This window comes from Protopterus annectens, chromosome 7.part0 (assembly GCF_019279795.1).
Source record: "Protopterus annectens isolate FY-2018-M chromosome 7.part0, PAN1.0, whole genome shotgun sequence".
NCBI lineage: Eukaryota > Metazoa > Chordata > Ceratodontiformes > Protopteridae > Protopterus > Protopterus annectens.
In genome coordinates, this window is record NC_056739.1 from 483,155,861 (window position 1) to 483,171,777 (window position 15,917).

At 44.5% G+C, this 15,917-nt stretch overlaps 1 protein-coding gene across 1 annotated transcript in view; it reads left to right on the forward strand.

Moving 5' to 3' along the window:
* MINK1 (misshapen like kinase 1) overlaps positions 1-15,917 on the forward strand; it is a 1,658,622-nt gene that overhangs the window by 1,152,929 nt on the left and 489,776 nt on the right. Inside the window, exon 21 of the mRNA XM_044077078.1 lies at positions 5,838-5,950. Within this exon, the coding sequence (XP_043933013.1) occupies positions 5,838-5,950 (113 nt within the window). The remainder of the gene's footprint in view (positions 1-5,837; positions 5,951-15,917) is intronic.

Here is a 15,917-nt window from a genome sequence, read left to right on the forward strand (position 1 = left end):
TATCAAATTCAACTACAAGCTCAATTCCTGCCAGGAAAGCTGAATACTCTGGCAGAAGAACTAAGCAGAAATCTCATGGACCCATACGAATGGAAACTGGAACCACGGATTTTCAACATGTTGACACGCAAATGGGGTAGTCCAGACATAGATCTTTTTGCCTCACCCCAGAACTATCAGTTGGACAAATTCTGCACAAGAACTCATCACAAAAAAGCCTGGAAATTAGATGCTCTATCATTCAGCTGGAAAAACCTATCAGGCTATACCTTTACCCCTCTGCCTCTGCTCTCCAAAGTTCTACTAAAAGTCAAACAGGACAAACCAAAAATGATTTTGATTGCTCCAGACTGGCCTAGCCAACACTGGTACCCACTCCTGCACAATGTGTCACACCTTCCACTGTGGCACCTGCCTCAGACACCTTACTTACTGTCTCAGCAGAACAACCAAATTCTAAACACTCTGCTCCAAACTTTAAATCTTGTAGTGTGGCTGATCACCTAAATTTACCCTTAGCATCCCTCAGCAAACCTGTGATGGATGTCATTGTGGAGGCAAGAAGGCCTAGTACTAGAAAATCTTATGCTGACAAATGGAAAAGATTCTGTGCCTGGAATCAATCACAAGGGATAAGCTCAACAGTGCCAAGTATTCCTCAGATTTTACAATACTTAACTGAGATGCTTCACAAGGGCCTGTCCTTTTCTTCCATAAAAATCCGTGCCTCAGCCCTTTCAGCTCATTACAACACAGAACCCTCCCCTCTTCTCTCATCCTGTGCTAAAAGCAGCATCTCAGAGGGGCCAAAAACTTAAGACCACCCAGGAGAGCTCCAACCCCTGCCTGGGACCTCAATTTTGTATTAGAAAAACTCACTCTCCCTCCTTTCAAGCCAGCTGCTACTGCAGACTTAAAATTTCTCTCCTGGAAAACAGCTTTCCTTTTAGCAGTCACTTCAGCTAGAAGGATTTCCGAATTACAGGCTCTTATGGCAGTGGAGCCTTTTATTATTTTTCATGCGGACAGGGTGTCTCTCAGGACCAATCCATCCTTCATGCCTAAGGTGGTATCCAGTGTGGCTGTTAATCAGACCATTCATTTGCCAACTTTCTTTCCCAAGCCACAGAACAAGGGCATTCATTGGATGTACATAGACAACTTAGATTTTACTTAAACAGAACAAAATCTCAAAGAAAATCTGAACAACTACTGGTGGCATTTGCTGCAGGGGCAGAGGGAAAGGCTATTTCAAAGCAGGCTATTTCCAAATGGATAAGCCATTGTATTTGTTTTCTGTTATATGCACCATGGTAAAACTATCCCCCAGGGGATCAGATCTCATTCCACCAGGGCTGTATCTACTTCTACAGCCTTTCTCAGAAGTGTTCCTACCAGAGACATTCTAGAAGCTGCTACCTGGAGCTCACTTCATACGTTCACCAAACATTACCATTTACCTTTCTTCTCTAAATCCAGAGCTGGCTTTGCCTCTGCTGTCCTCCAGGGCCTTATAGCTGGTCCTAATGCTGTATAAATCCATCCTCCCAACCATAGCTTTGGGAATACCCAGATGTAATGACTGCAACAGTGAAACACGAAGAACATAGTACAGTTTTGTACACTTACCATAAATGTAGATGTTCGAGTGTATTCACTGTTGCAGTCCTGGTTACCCTCCCTCCAACCCCCTGTTTTTCTCTTACTATACCTCTACTTTCCTTTACTACGCTTAAAAGCCTTTTTTTGGTGTATTTGCTTTTGTTTGGAGGTATATTTTTGTGTTTTTAATTACTTAAATATTTGGCTTCCCATTTGGGGGGCAGCTGACATCTGGGGCAAGAAAAACTGATGTCATGGCGTCTGCTGCATGTTTTATACCCCTGACGACCTGACTTCATGGAAGAAGGGACAGCAACTGACGCAGGACCCAAGACTGTTAATCAGGCCGACTGAGGGCAACCTGCCAGCAGATTACCCAAATGTAATGACTGCAACAGTGAATACACTCAAACATCTACATTTATGGTAAGTGTACACAACTGTACTTTGCTGCTATAGCAAGGGAGGATGAAAGGCATGAGAGCATATTTTCTGGGGATGAGAAAGATTAAAATGATACATAACGGGTATACCAAGCCTGTTTGGAGATGGTAGAAGAGTTAACTTGCTGAAGAAGTAAGGTTAAGCTGGGTGGACTCTCAAAAAATTTGATCTCTGACTGCATTAGTAGTGAAAAGGTCATTGCAAGAATAATGAAAACAAAAGGGGAACCAAAAGTAGAGGGAGTGGAACACATTTTGAGACAAATTAAGGCAAGCAGGATGGAGATGTTGTTGTTGTTTGTCTTTCGGCTTTTCCCGGTAAGGGGTTGCCACAGCGGAACTCCGGTCCGCTAATGATTGGCAGTAGATTTTTATGAAACACCGAGGTGCCAGCTCGAGGCCCAACCTTCAACGAAGGCATGGCCATTTACGCACGCATGTCTTTTGAACGCTACCCAACCGTGGGGAGGACATGCAGACTCCACACAGAAGGCACTCCCAAGCCAAACCGAGAATCGATGGGGAGAACCTCTTGCTGTGAGGTAACAACGCTACTGCTGTACCACCGCGGCATATGCAAGCAGGATGGAGATATAGTCAAAATAATAAAATTATGATCAAATGGTTTTAAGTGGAGTATCTCCCAAACAAGTCATGAGTTAACAAATCTGTTTATTCCTTATTGATGAAAAAGTCAGAAAGAAAATATTTACATCTGGAACTGATGAGAACAGAGTGTTGATGGTATTGATTCTTCTATGCAGAGTGATAAAAATGAAACTAGGTTTTGTGATGGAGGAAAGATTTAAGTAACATTTAAAGGGATAGAAAATATTAAGAAGCACATAGCATATGTGGATGGTGGGCAAATGCTATGCCATGGCCAATGCAGAGAATGGTTTAATGAACTGTAACCTTCATATATAGGCCAAGGTGGAATATATTAAACTATTCAGTTGAAAGGTATGTCGATTATATGCCTGGCCACTGATGTAAGTTTGAAAAAGTGCACAGTGGAATGCATAGTTTATTCCTGCATAAATTTCCTTATAATACAAAGATTTCTTGCATCAAAAAAAGTGTGTGTATACATGTATCATCTCCTAATCCAGCTCTTGAATTTGTAGTGCTAAATCCTTAGCTGAGGCCCAGACCTGGGATTAAGCAATATCCTGGGCTCAGGAGGAGCTGGTTTGAGGAACGGTTAGGACAAGAAGCTAATGCTTACTTACCTTTCCTAGCAGAACATGTTGGCTGTATGTCCTCGTATAGGTAGAGACCCTTAAGAGTTAGCCCACAGAGGTATTCCCCTCTTGCAGCAAGACAGCAGAGCACAAGGGAGCATATGTCTACCAAGGTGGGGTTTTTTTGTGTAGCTGTACATACCTCCATCAGTTGTACAGAAGCATGCAGTGATATAGTGGCTAAATGAAGCAGACATTTTACCATGCTACTGGTCATCATGGGTAGAGTGGAAAGTGGCATGTGAAGTCTGAATCTGGCAGGATGATGACCTGCAGTCTGATTCCTCCCTCCCATGCTATTGTCCTTGGATATCAAGCAGGGGTGATGGGTCTGTGTGTGTGATAGTGGCTGCTAATCACTGGAAGATCAGGGGGCCCAAAGAAATTAAATATACCATCTCATCACCAGCCTTTGGTTGAATTGTATGTGTTTTAGGGTGAAGGCTTTTCCAGTTCTTGATAGTTGCATGAAATTTTCTGTGAATATGGGTTAATGATTTCATCTGGTTTTCAGAAAATTGAGGTCTTGTAAGTGTCTTTAAAGAGGTATTTTTTGAATATGTTTAAGCAAAATAAATAAACCTCCTTCGATGAGGACCGCAAAATTATTTTGTAGCTTTCATTAAAATTGCTGAAAAGTGCTGCGTTTTTTCAAAACATAAGCCAAGACACTATAGTAGGCTGTTCTACTAAATTGACATTTTGTAAGTCACCTTTTTGAAGTTTATTTGCTTTATTCTGCTTTTTGTTGTACAATTTCCTTACTGATATATGTTTTTTGTGCACAATATTTACATTCTTTTTACGTCTGTTCTTTTCTTATTTCATCTTTGCCATACTTCTATCTCTGCCTTGTTTTCATCCGTCATCTTGTCACTTTTCAGTTTTGCAACCCATTCTCAGCTTACACAAACTTTGACCTTGCTCACCATCTTCATCCTTTCAGCAAAGCTGTACTTCTTGTGGTCGTGTTCTTTTGGTCTGTGGAGATTATTTGAAGACGCATGCATATTTGTTAATATGTCATTGTTTTTTATGTTACTGTGTGTTGAGTTCATATGGTATTTTCTACTCACCTTTTTCTACTTGCAGCTCATCAGCTCTGCCTTGTCAGTACTCCAGGAGAAGGTGTACCATGCATGAGGAATGCACGGTTTGCATTGGCATTGAAAAACAATGTATTTTTTTCATACTTCAGTTTTCCAAGTTTCCTTCAGTGGTCTGCATGGTTTGTAACACTAAGCTTGCAGGATGAGGACATGGATATTCAGAAGCCATGCGCATTTCCAGCATCGTGTTAACCCTTTCAGCTTACTTGTCCAATGCATTGCTTGCTCGCTTAGTCAGTCCTAGGTCCCTTTCCTCCCACTCCACCCTAGAAAGTTGCTCATCAGAGATTGTTACTTTCTAGCATATCTTGCACTGATTTTTTTTTTCCAGGCCTGAGGCTTAGGCAGTGTAGATGTAACTCTTCTGCATTTTGTTGGATTATTACACAGCTGATCTTGTTTTAATCCCATTGGTTTGTATATTTATAGAGTGAAATAATTATTTATATTTTTTTGCAACTTTGCAACATGTGGTATTTTTTACTAAAAAAATGCCAAATACTGCATAATGCGTTTCAGTTAAAATGTTTTTTCATGCAGGAAAGCATTTCTCCAGGGTTCCAGGAATTGCTTCCTGTTGCCATTTGCACTGGCATGTACATCATGGCAGTATTTCTCAACTATTGATCAGATGACAAGGTGATCTTGTTCCAAGGATGCGGCTTTAATTATACATATCCCAAAGAAAGGCAAGAGAGATGTATAGCAGAATACTCAAGGGTTAGTGAATAGCATATTGTAGCCTAGTCTGTGCAGCTACCCAGCTCCGACATGCAGGAATTTGTGGTTTAAGTGGCCAGTTGAGGAATTCAATTGTCTGTTTAGTACCCATGGTGAGTAAAAATGTTTTTGTTGGGGGGGGGGGTTTAAAACGAGATTTTCTTCCTCCTGGATGTCCTATTTGACTGCTTGCATGGGCTTATGGCTCATTGTTTGCTTGGAGAGTGGGCAGGGAGCCAGAAGCTGGGCAAGTAATGCATAGGGGCAGTGTTTTCTTATGTTTTTACTTCCTCTTCACACACTTGGTAGTAGCACATAATCAGGCTGTAGAATGGGTATCACCACTGATCTGCTTCTTACTTCTGTAAAGGCATAAACTGGAAGGCCAAAACCCACCCACCTACGTGGAAAGCATGACAATCTGTTTTTTGTACTCTACCAAGGAAATGCTGCTATATGTACAAGTGCCTCCAAGCTTGTACATCTTAAGAGAGGTTAGCAGGATCTGCCCCTTCATTCCTCTCTCACCCATCTGGATCCTCCAGTACTGGGGCCACTAGACAAACCTTGGTTGCCTGCATTGCAGGCAGGGCTCCATTTCTTTGCATCATAGGGCTGGACTTTTGCAGACAGACTTGGTTATTTGCAGATGTTTTTTTTATTTTTTTACTCACTGTTCTTTAGTTACATTGTCATATTTGTTTGTTTTTTATTTGTAGCAACCCAGATCTACGTAGAAGTGAACCTGGCTGGGAACGATCAGAAAGCATTTCCCTAACAACTAATCAAAATTTACCACAGACTGGTTCTTTAGAGAGGAACCGAATTGGAGGTAGGTCTCTCAGTATTGCAAACAAAACAAAAAGTTTCTAGAGCTCCTGGTACTATACAGTAGTTTATTAACATCACACCAACAGTTCTTGTAATCTCCATTTCTAAATTTAGCCTTAGATTAAGCTTGTTTCTTCATTATACTGTGCTAAGATTCTGGTTCTTTATAATTGTCTGGTACTGTTGTCCATTACTGGCATCACTATTGCAGTGTAATTCCTTATCCATGGGAATTGGCTTTTATATATTTGGTCTGGCTTTCAATCATATTCTGACTTGGAGAACTTTTGGACATTCTAGCATTATCTTCTCCCTTAGCCTGAGATGGATGCATTATGCCTAGGTAAGGTTGTAGCTTTATTAGTTCTTTTTCACTGTAATATGTCCCTGGTTATCATTCCCTTCAAGGCAGCTTCTAGAGCAGTAAGAACCCTTTTATGAAGCTTTTCGTTCTTGAAAACACTGCTGATGTTTAATTCGATTTGTAAATAATTTTGACTGAGGTCCATGACATCCCAGGAAAAAAATAAGAAATGTACCACTTATCCAGAAGACAAATTCTGCTGAAAAATGACCATCTATAGTGCCTTTTCTGGTGGAAACCCTATGATGTCTACTCCTTTGAGCACTGCTTAACCTTAATAGGAAAAAGCAGCCTAAAGAAATAAGAACCACAAGGCGTTGCTGAAGGACAGCAAGCTACTGTACTTGGCCAGACATCCTCCTTTGAGATGGGAGGGAACTCTGAGATTCACCAGAGCAAAGCATCCCCTGAGAAAGACAGACTTGTAAAGACCCTTCAGATCCAGCTTCGTATAGATCCATGTCAAATTTAAACCATAATTCAAGGTGTCTATACTAGCTAAGATAATGGCAAAGGTGTTGTCAAAATTGATAGATTATAGATCAGTGTGGCTTTGTGGAAGGGAGGCAAACTTTTGACAATATTAGTAGAACAGTGATGATCCAGAAGAAAGAAGAATGTAAGAAAATACTGATCTGAAGTAGGAACTTCATTTGTCAGCAATCTGTGGGATACGGATCCGAGCCGGCAACTTCTAACATACCATAGATCCGAGCTCCTAGCTCCTCCCCTTTACCCATAATCCCCTGCCTGCCCTAACTGACATCAGATCTAGTTTGCCGCTCTTCAAGCAACAGCTAGGTTTAGAGCTCTTGGCGTCTTGTGAGAAAAAAAAGTTTTTATATTTTTTCTTCTGAGTGACTGGTTGTGTGTGTTAGGTTTACCCTTCTCCTTTTACATTTATAACTTGCTTGTTTTATTTTAAGTATAATTCTCCCTCCCCCGCTGGTCATAGCGTGTGTGTGTGACTGGATTAGGGGCCTAGTGAGTGTGCTTGCTTCAGTATGTCGGAGGCCCCCAAGTCAATTTTTTCGAAATGCACCGAGTGTGGTCACAAGCTTTCACCGGCTGATGGCCACACTCGGTGCGTTAGGTGCCTTGGGGTTGAACACCTCTCATCAGGTTGCGCGATTTGCACGGCGTTCAACCCCAGGGCTCTCAAGGATCGAAGGTCGAAGCTAGTTCTGGCGGGTCTTCTACCCCCAGACTCTGCTTCGGCCTCCGGTGCCCGCTACCCCCCCCGGTAGCGGTCACCCCTGCCTCCCTTCCTCCGACTCAACCTCCTGCTTCGGCTCCGGAGGATAGGGAGGCCAGGAAAGAGAAGCGGCGGGAGAAGCACCTTAAGTGGCGGGCCGAGGACTCTTCATCGGCCCCGCCCGCCAAGAGGGCTTTCCCGTCCAAGTCTTCTCGATCTCCTCCTCCTCGGATCCGATCCCCTTGTTTCTCCCCGGGTCCCGAGGAGGAGGTGATCCGGTCCCCGTCGAGGTCATCGAGGCGACACTCCAGGTCTGCCTCGGTGGCCTCGTCGAGGTCCACTTTTAGCATGTCTGATGCGGATATGGACCGGATGATGAGATTCATCCAGGCCCAGATGCAGATGGGAGTGCTCTTGCCTCCCCCCCCCCCCCTGGGGGGGGAGCTCGACCCCTTTTTTCGCTCCTATAGCTCCTTTTCCGACCCACATTCTGGGCTCGGAGCCAAGCCACGTTGGATCCGGGGGTAGGTCGGAGCCGACCGTGCTGGGCACATCGGCTCCGACTATTCCCTCGAGTCTGTCGAATCCGACCTCTAGGAGCCGTGGGCCGAGCTTCGGATCCGAGGGATTCGGTGTGCTTTCGGCTCCGTCCCGGTCGGAGCACACTGGTCCTTCGGATCCGACGTTCTCGGCGCCGGGTCCGATCCCCGCTTCGGATCAGAGTTGGAGCCGGATCTCGGATCCTTCTGAGAGCGGTTCCCCCTCTGCTTTCGCTGCGGTGGAGAGGGCACTGTCAAGTGCTTCCAGGCCTCCGGTCCTGTCTTTGGCTCCCTCCTGCACTCCTTCTCATCTGATCCTGGCTCCCCTCATCCAGACCTCTGGGCAGCCTGCCTCAGTGCCTTTAGGAGTTCCAGTGGAACAGGTTACAGCCCATGAGGACTCCTCGGACAGCCCCCCCCCCCCGAGGAGATTCCCCACAAGGCAAAGTGCAAAAGGAGGCACATAGACTCCCCTGAGAGTCTCACAGAAGATACGGACTTGGATGAAGGGGAAGGCTCCCCGAGATCATCCCCTGAGGATGTCTCCTTTGGAGACATCATGGAAATGCTCAAAATCAGAGGTGGGTGGTCTGCCCCCAAGGCTTCCTCTGACGAGTCCGTATTCCTTGAGGCGTTCGAGGCAGGACCATCTACCTCTTTGGTGTCCCCTCCACCCGACCCCCTGGTGGATCTCATATCCTCTAGGGCTTGGAAGGAACCGGACACCATAGAGCCGATCCCCAAGCGCACAGACAAAATTTTGAGCCCCCCTTCAGAGAGATCACATTGGAGCAGATGTCCACCTGTGGATGCCATGTTGGTGGCTGCAGCCACTAAGAGAGAGTTGGCTCAAGAGAGCCCCACGGTTCATCCTCCGAGCAAGGAGTCCCGCGCGATGGACCGTCTTGGGAAGCGGGCCTTCAGTTCAGCGACCTTCTCTATGAGGGCCTTGAACTATATGGCACACGTTATTAGGATGCAGCGGGACCTAATTAAGGAATACGCTGCTTCCCCCCCGGGGTCCATGTCGGAGGGAGACAAGGATTTGTACTCTTCCCGGATGGCCACCCTCCGCTCTATCTCTAATACCTCTGTGCGGCTATTGTCTCATGCTACAGAGGGAGCCGCTAGAGCGGGCGGAGTTGGGCTTGTCATGAGGAGACTGGCCTGGCTCCATCACTGTGACTTCTCGGAACCCTTTAAGGTGTCATTCGCGAATGCCCCTTTTGATGGTTCTGCAGTGTTCGGCAAAACCGTTCGCGACACTCTTGTCCAGAGCGAGAAAGACGGGAAGACCTTGTCTGCCGTCGGTGTCCGCTTCTCCGTGCCCCAGAGGTCCTTTTCCAAGAACCAAAAGGGTCAGAAGAAGATGTGGTTCCGAAAATCGCATCAATCTCAGTCTGCTCAGGACAACCAGTCCTCTCGTGGCAGAGGAGGACAGGGAGGACGCCGCCCCAGAGGCAGAGGGGGTCTGAGGAATTTTGGGTCCAGAGAACCTTTCTCTGAGAGGCCCAAGCAGAACCCCTGAGGGGTTTCCAGACTGCTCCACTCTGGAGACAGTCGGGGGCATTTTTCGAAGCACCTGGCAAAATGGGAGTCCATAACAACAGATCGCTGGGTGCTTCGCATTATATCCAGAGGTTACCTAATTCCCTTCATAGCCAACCCCAGAATCAGAAGCCTTCCCGACGTCCCACCCAGTCAAAAGAAGGCGGCCGCTGCAGAAATCCAGCAGCTTCTACAAAAAAGAGCCATCCAGCCCGTCCCCCCAGATCAAGTCGGATCAGGGTTTTACTCTAGGTTCTTTCTGGTGCCAAAAAAGACGGGGGACTTGAGGTCCATTCTCGACCTCTCTTTCCTAAACCTGGTGGTACCCAAGCAAAAGTTCCGAATGGTCACGTTGCAATCCGTCCTTCCCTTATTGCGGGAGGGCAATTGGATGTGCTCTATAGACCTCAAGGATGCGTACTATCACGTTCTAGTGGACAGGCATTCCAGGAGGTTCCTCCGCTTCCGGCTGGGAGCCAGTCACTTTCAATTCAGGGTCCTCCCCTTCGGTCTCACCTCAGCCCCCAGGGTGTTCACCAAGGTCCTAGCGGTAGTAGCGGCCCACCTGAGACTCCAGGGAATTCAGGTCTTTCCATACCTGGACGACTGGCTCCTCACTGCCCCAACAAGGCATCTACTTTGCTCAGGCAGGGACTATTTTCTCGGTCTGGCTCCACTATTGGGATTAACCATCAACATGACCAAATCATCTTTCATCCCCACACAGATACTAGATTTTATAGGGGCAAGACTGGATTCCAGACAGATGCTTGCGTTCTTGACTCCAGATCGACTTCGGAACCTGATGTTACACGTGCAGGCCATTCTTCATCTGCAAACTCCTTCGGCGGAATTGATTCTGAGGGCCCTAGGATCTATGGCGGTTGCAATCCCTCTGCTACCATTGGCCCGGTTGAACATGAGGGTTCTACAGTGGACCCTTCAGGTATAATGGTCCCTGTCTTGCAACCCTCTGTCTCACCCCGTTTCCTTAAGCAAGGTTTGCAGAAAATCGCTCCTGTGGTGGCTCCAGTCTCCCAACCTGCACATGGGCCGTCCCTTCTCACTACCTCCACCAGTCGACACAGTGACCACGGACGCTTCTCGCCTGGGGTGGGGGGGGGGGCATTTTTCAGGCAGAACAGTCCAAGGCACTTGGAACGACGTAGAGACCTCTTTGCATATCAACATCCTAGAGATGAGAGCGGTGCTTTTGACGTTGCAAGCACTACACAACTCTCTTCCGGTAGGGACAATTGCGATACAGACAGACAACATGTCGGTAGTCTGGTACATCAACAAACAGGGGGGAACCAGGTCTTACCCCCTTTGCTGCGAGGCCATGAGAGTGTGGGAATGGGCGATTTCCACCAACCGCTTTCTCATAGCTATGCACATTCCGGGACGGTCCAACATTTTAGCGGACAGGCTCAGTCGTACTATCCTGACTCCTTACGAGTGGTCTCTCAACCACCGAGTGGCAGAGAAAGTATTTGCCCGATGGGGGCGACCTTGTTGCGATCTTTTTGCCTCTCCTTCAAACATCAAATGCAACAATTACTTCGCTCTGATCCCCCCTCCGGGGAAGTCCCCGAGAGACTCTCTAGTTCATGCTTAGCCTCCTGGTCTGCTTTATGCTTACCCTCCTCTACCCCTGATGTTGAAATTGTTACAGAAAGCCAGGCAGCTGGGGAGCAGAATGATCCTCATTGCCCCATTCTGGCCTCGTCAGACGTGGTTCCCTTACCTATGGTCTCACCTAGTGTATCCACCATGCATTCTGGATTCCATTCCGGATCTCATCTCTCATCCTCTCGGTCTTCCAACTCCGAACCTGGTCAACCTCAAGCTGACGGCTTGGTTGCTCCAGTTCCACTCCTCATAAGGACTCCCGGGATCTCATCACCGGTTAAAGCCATTCTTGTAGCAGCTCACAAGCCTTCCACCAGGAAGGTTTATCGGAGTAAGTGGAAACGCTTCACCATTTGGGCAAAACACCGTCGTTTAGACCCGTTTACAGCCCCGATATCGTCGGTTCTAGATTTTCTAACCTCTCTCTTTCACCAGGGGGCTAGTTCTTCCACAGTCAAGGTACAACTGGCAGCAATCTCATACTGTCACGTGGGGCAAGAGTCTGGCCCTCATCACTTCCAAACTGTGTAAGACCTTCCTCAAGGGTACCTTCCTCCTTAGGCCTCCAATTAGAGGTGGTACCTCCATGGGATTTATCTTTAGTCTTGCAGGCCTTGACTGGTCCCCCATTCGAACTGGCTGCCACGGTTGATCTCAAATTTCTCTCTTGGAAGACCGCCTTTTTGGTGGCCATAACTTCAGCCAAAAGGGTATCGGAATTGCAAGCCCTTTGCGTCAAACCACCATATTTGGTTTTTCACCCGGATAGGGTTTACCTCAGAATCAACCCATCCTTTCTACCAAAGGTATCTTCAGAAGCGAACATTAATCAATCCATCAATCTCCCAGTGTTTTTCCACAACTTTCATAACAAAGGAGAGTACAAGCTTCATTCCTTGGACGTACACAGACAATTATGTTTTTATATCCACAGAACGGCTGGTCATAGGCAATCCGATCAGTTGTTTATCTCCTTTGCCAAAAGTAATTTCGGAAAATCAGTCTCTAAGGTTTCTCTCTCTAGATGGATCTCGAGTTGTATTCTGTTAGCATATCAGAGTTCGGGAAGGCCTGCACCTCAAGGAGTCCGTGCTCATTCTACTAGGGCTGTTGCCACTTCTGCAGCCTTTCAGGCTAGGGTTCCACTGGATGACATTTGTTCCGCAGCCACTTGGGCTTCAGTTCACACCTTTATCAACCATTATAAAATAGATGTTTCCCAAGGTAGAGCGTCCTTTGGCTCTGCGGTGCTCCGGAATATCCTTCCATGAAGGCCACCCAAGACTTGGGTAGCTGGGGACTCTGTCCCACAGGTTGCAGACAAATGAAGTTCCTACTTCAGATTAAGAAGTTATGTACTCACCATAACGTTCCATCTGAGTAGGTATCTTCATTTGTCTGCAACCATCCCCCCCTCCTTCCCCCTGACCGATTGGATCGCTCTTGTGTTATTAGCATATGTTCCCATTGGGACACCTGTTATCTGCTGTGCTATGGGGCAAACTTGATCTGAGGTCAGTTAGGGCAGGCAGGGGATTATGGGTAAGGGGGAGGAGCTAGGAGCTCGGATCTATGCTATGTTAGAAGTTGCCGGTTCGGATCCGAGATCGGATCCGTATCCCACAGGTTGCAGACAAATGAAGATACCTACTTAGATGGAACGTTATGGTGAGTACATAACTTCTTATTTTTGGTGGGTCTTGATACAGCGAAAGCATTGGATAGTCACCTGGGATTTTGAGTATATCAGTGCTAGCATTAGCATTCCCTGATGCAGTAAATAGGGTTAATTAGGAGGATAAAGTCAGAGGCAAGAGTTAAGGTGTGTGGTTTCTTCTTCGACAAAGCTGTATTTGAACAGATAAACCTGGTGGGGGGGGGGGTGTCTTGTTTCTCCCCATACTTTGCTATCATGGACAAAGAAAACAAGTGACTCAGAAATTCAAGGATGTAATTGGTATGGTACTCAAAAAAAAAAAAAAAAAAAAAAAAAAAAAAAAAAAAAAAAAAAGTTTACTTTGCTTGCAAGATGATGATTTTTATTTAAGTCTAGAAATGGGCATTTTGACTTGAAACATTTTGATCAGTTTGAAGTCTTTTCAGGATGAAAATTTAATGGAGTTTAGTGGTAAACTACATACTCTCCCATGAATTTGTTCATTAATACTTATGTTTATGGCGACATGATAAATGAAGTATTTGGATTAAAAAAAAAAATTTGTCGTAGCAGTTCCGGATATGTGGGAAGTGACTAAAAAACAATATGAAAATCAAGAAACTGGCAACTCTTCACTATGGATGTTAATATAAAAACAGTGAAAATGCTTTAGTCTGTTTAACTTTTTATAGAGGCTGGCATGTTCCTTCAACCAGAGGAGAAGATGTAGGTGGTGAAGAACTGAAGGATTTTATGTGGGAGGTGAAGAGGGTAAGAGATGGGTAAGCGGAGTCTCCTGATAGGTAACCCTAAACAGACTTATTCTGATTTGAATGGATACTTTAGAGTTGTGCAGTTAATGCACCTATACATAAAGCAAGTAGATGGTTATAAATGAAAGTGTAAGGTGATGATTTAACAGTGTTTGGGGGAGTTTGACAAATTAGAGCAGGATTCTGGAATTAGCTCCTTAAGGAGAATAACAACACGCAGAAAATTACATTTATAAAGTAGTAGAAAAGATACCAAGAACCAAGCCAACAAGGGGAATGGAGGATGGAGATTTTATAAGTAGGGGTGACTGCAAGTAGGGGTATAGAAAATAGGCAAGGGGAGTTGGAATTTACAGGAGAAAATTGGAAAAGAAACCAAAGTATTGGCAAAAAAAAAAAAAAACCTGTGGAGGGAAAGATGGTAGATTAGAAGAGACCAAGACGTTTGGACTGCAGGTTAGAGACTGCCTTCCGTAACAGGGACTGATAACACTCCTCCATCCCTTTCTCTTTGCCTATATTCTGTTAAGTGAAAGACTAGCCTTGAGTTTTTAGTTGAGCCTAAAACAGGAGCCACTATTGAATGGATAATTAGTATTGCACATCAATAATGCATGACAACTACAGAAATCATTGAGAAGCTGTTAGAAAATATTGGGAAGAGAATGAAAAGGCAATGTACAAAGCGACCAGTGGGAGGACATCTTTATGGCTTCCAAATATAAAGTAAAGTCCAGAAATTTAAGATTTCTGTTTGGAAGTGTTTATTTATATACACCTGTCAGACTTGGGAGAATTTTTTTCATGTAGACAGCAAATGTTGGATATGTATTGGGAAGGAAGGAAGTAGGAACATGTTTTGGGGAAATTAAGAAGTTTAGATTTTAAACATTCCTTACAGAGAACTTTGTCAGAAATGGTGGAGCCAAATGATTGTAATGAAGGGATGATACTTCTGAACTGGGATATAGATCTAAATTGTGTAGACATAAGGCTTTGCCAAGTTTAATGCTGTTTGCTGGCAAAAAGTAATTACTAGAAAATGGAAATTAAAATATAAACAGTAACTGAAGTGTTGAATATTGCAAAGGAGAAAAAAAGAACTGTATGTGGGATCTTTATAAAAGGAAGGAGCAAATTACATAAAAGTAAATGGAATTTGTGGGAAGAAAACATGGTTAGGTTTTCGTGAAGAGTGGAATTTAGGGAAAGTCTCTCTAAAAAAGAGGGGTAAAATGTCCATATTCCTGATCAGCAAAACCTATTGAGGCTGAAAGATACTAATAGCCATTAGACTGACCTGAAGCAAAAACTGGTTGCATAGGTGTATGTAGAGGGAATCGTAGATGGGGAGTAACCTCGCCATTTGCTTTATATCTAAAGCAGTAATTATATTATAGCACGGTTTATATGTACAAAACGGGCACCAAAACTTTGTAGTAATAAAAATTTAAGTTGGGCATACAGTTTAGAAAGTAATCTTGAAATGTATTACTGCAGAGACAATTTGTTTATAAGTGCACATTTTTGGCGTAAGTCTTGTATAGTAGGAGAAAATCACTGAGAAGCTGTAATTCTTTAGTAGAAGTTGCAAAAGCCCAAATCCAAAGCAGCAAAGGAAGCAGAAGTGGTAAGTGATCCAGAGTAAATGTGCATTAAGCAGTGGGTAAATGAGGGAGAGTTGAGACCTAAAGTAACCTCTTCAGAGAGTATTAAAGACCTCACTAGTAGAGCCATAAGAAGCATCTTATATGAAAGATTAAAATATTAAGTAGAAAACATGTCAGCAGTGTGTAAAGAGAAGGTGAACGAGGAAACCTTTGATTACAACACATACATGTCTAACAGCACTTACAGGAGCATCTCTGGTAATACAGTGTAATAAAAATATCTGCTTCCAGCTCAGTCTGCACTACAAGTTAATGCCTTAATATCACAAATTAAGTTCTGGTTAAAACTTTTCAAATATGTCTTTTAACTCTGTTTAAATTCTAAGTCTCAAAAAAAAAACTGTAGTGAACTGAAACTGGGATTTTCTGTTTGCTCTGAACTAAAGTTCAGTAGAGGCATACTTGCATTGCTCTATTCTAAAAAATACTGCCTGGTATACGTGTACAACCGTAGAGCTAACCAACTAAAATAATGAGCACCTAACTATGAACTAAGAAAAGGAGAGCTTTAGGCAAGAGGAAAGATCAAAATAAAAATAAATTTGCCAAAAGTAGCCTAGTAAAATAGCTAAAATGGCATTTCACCTACA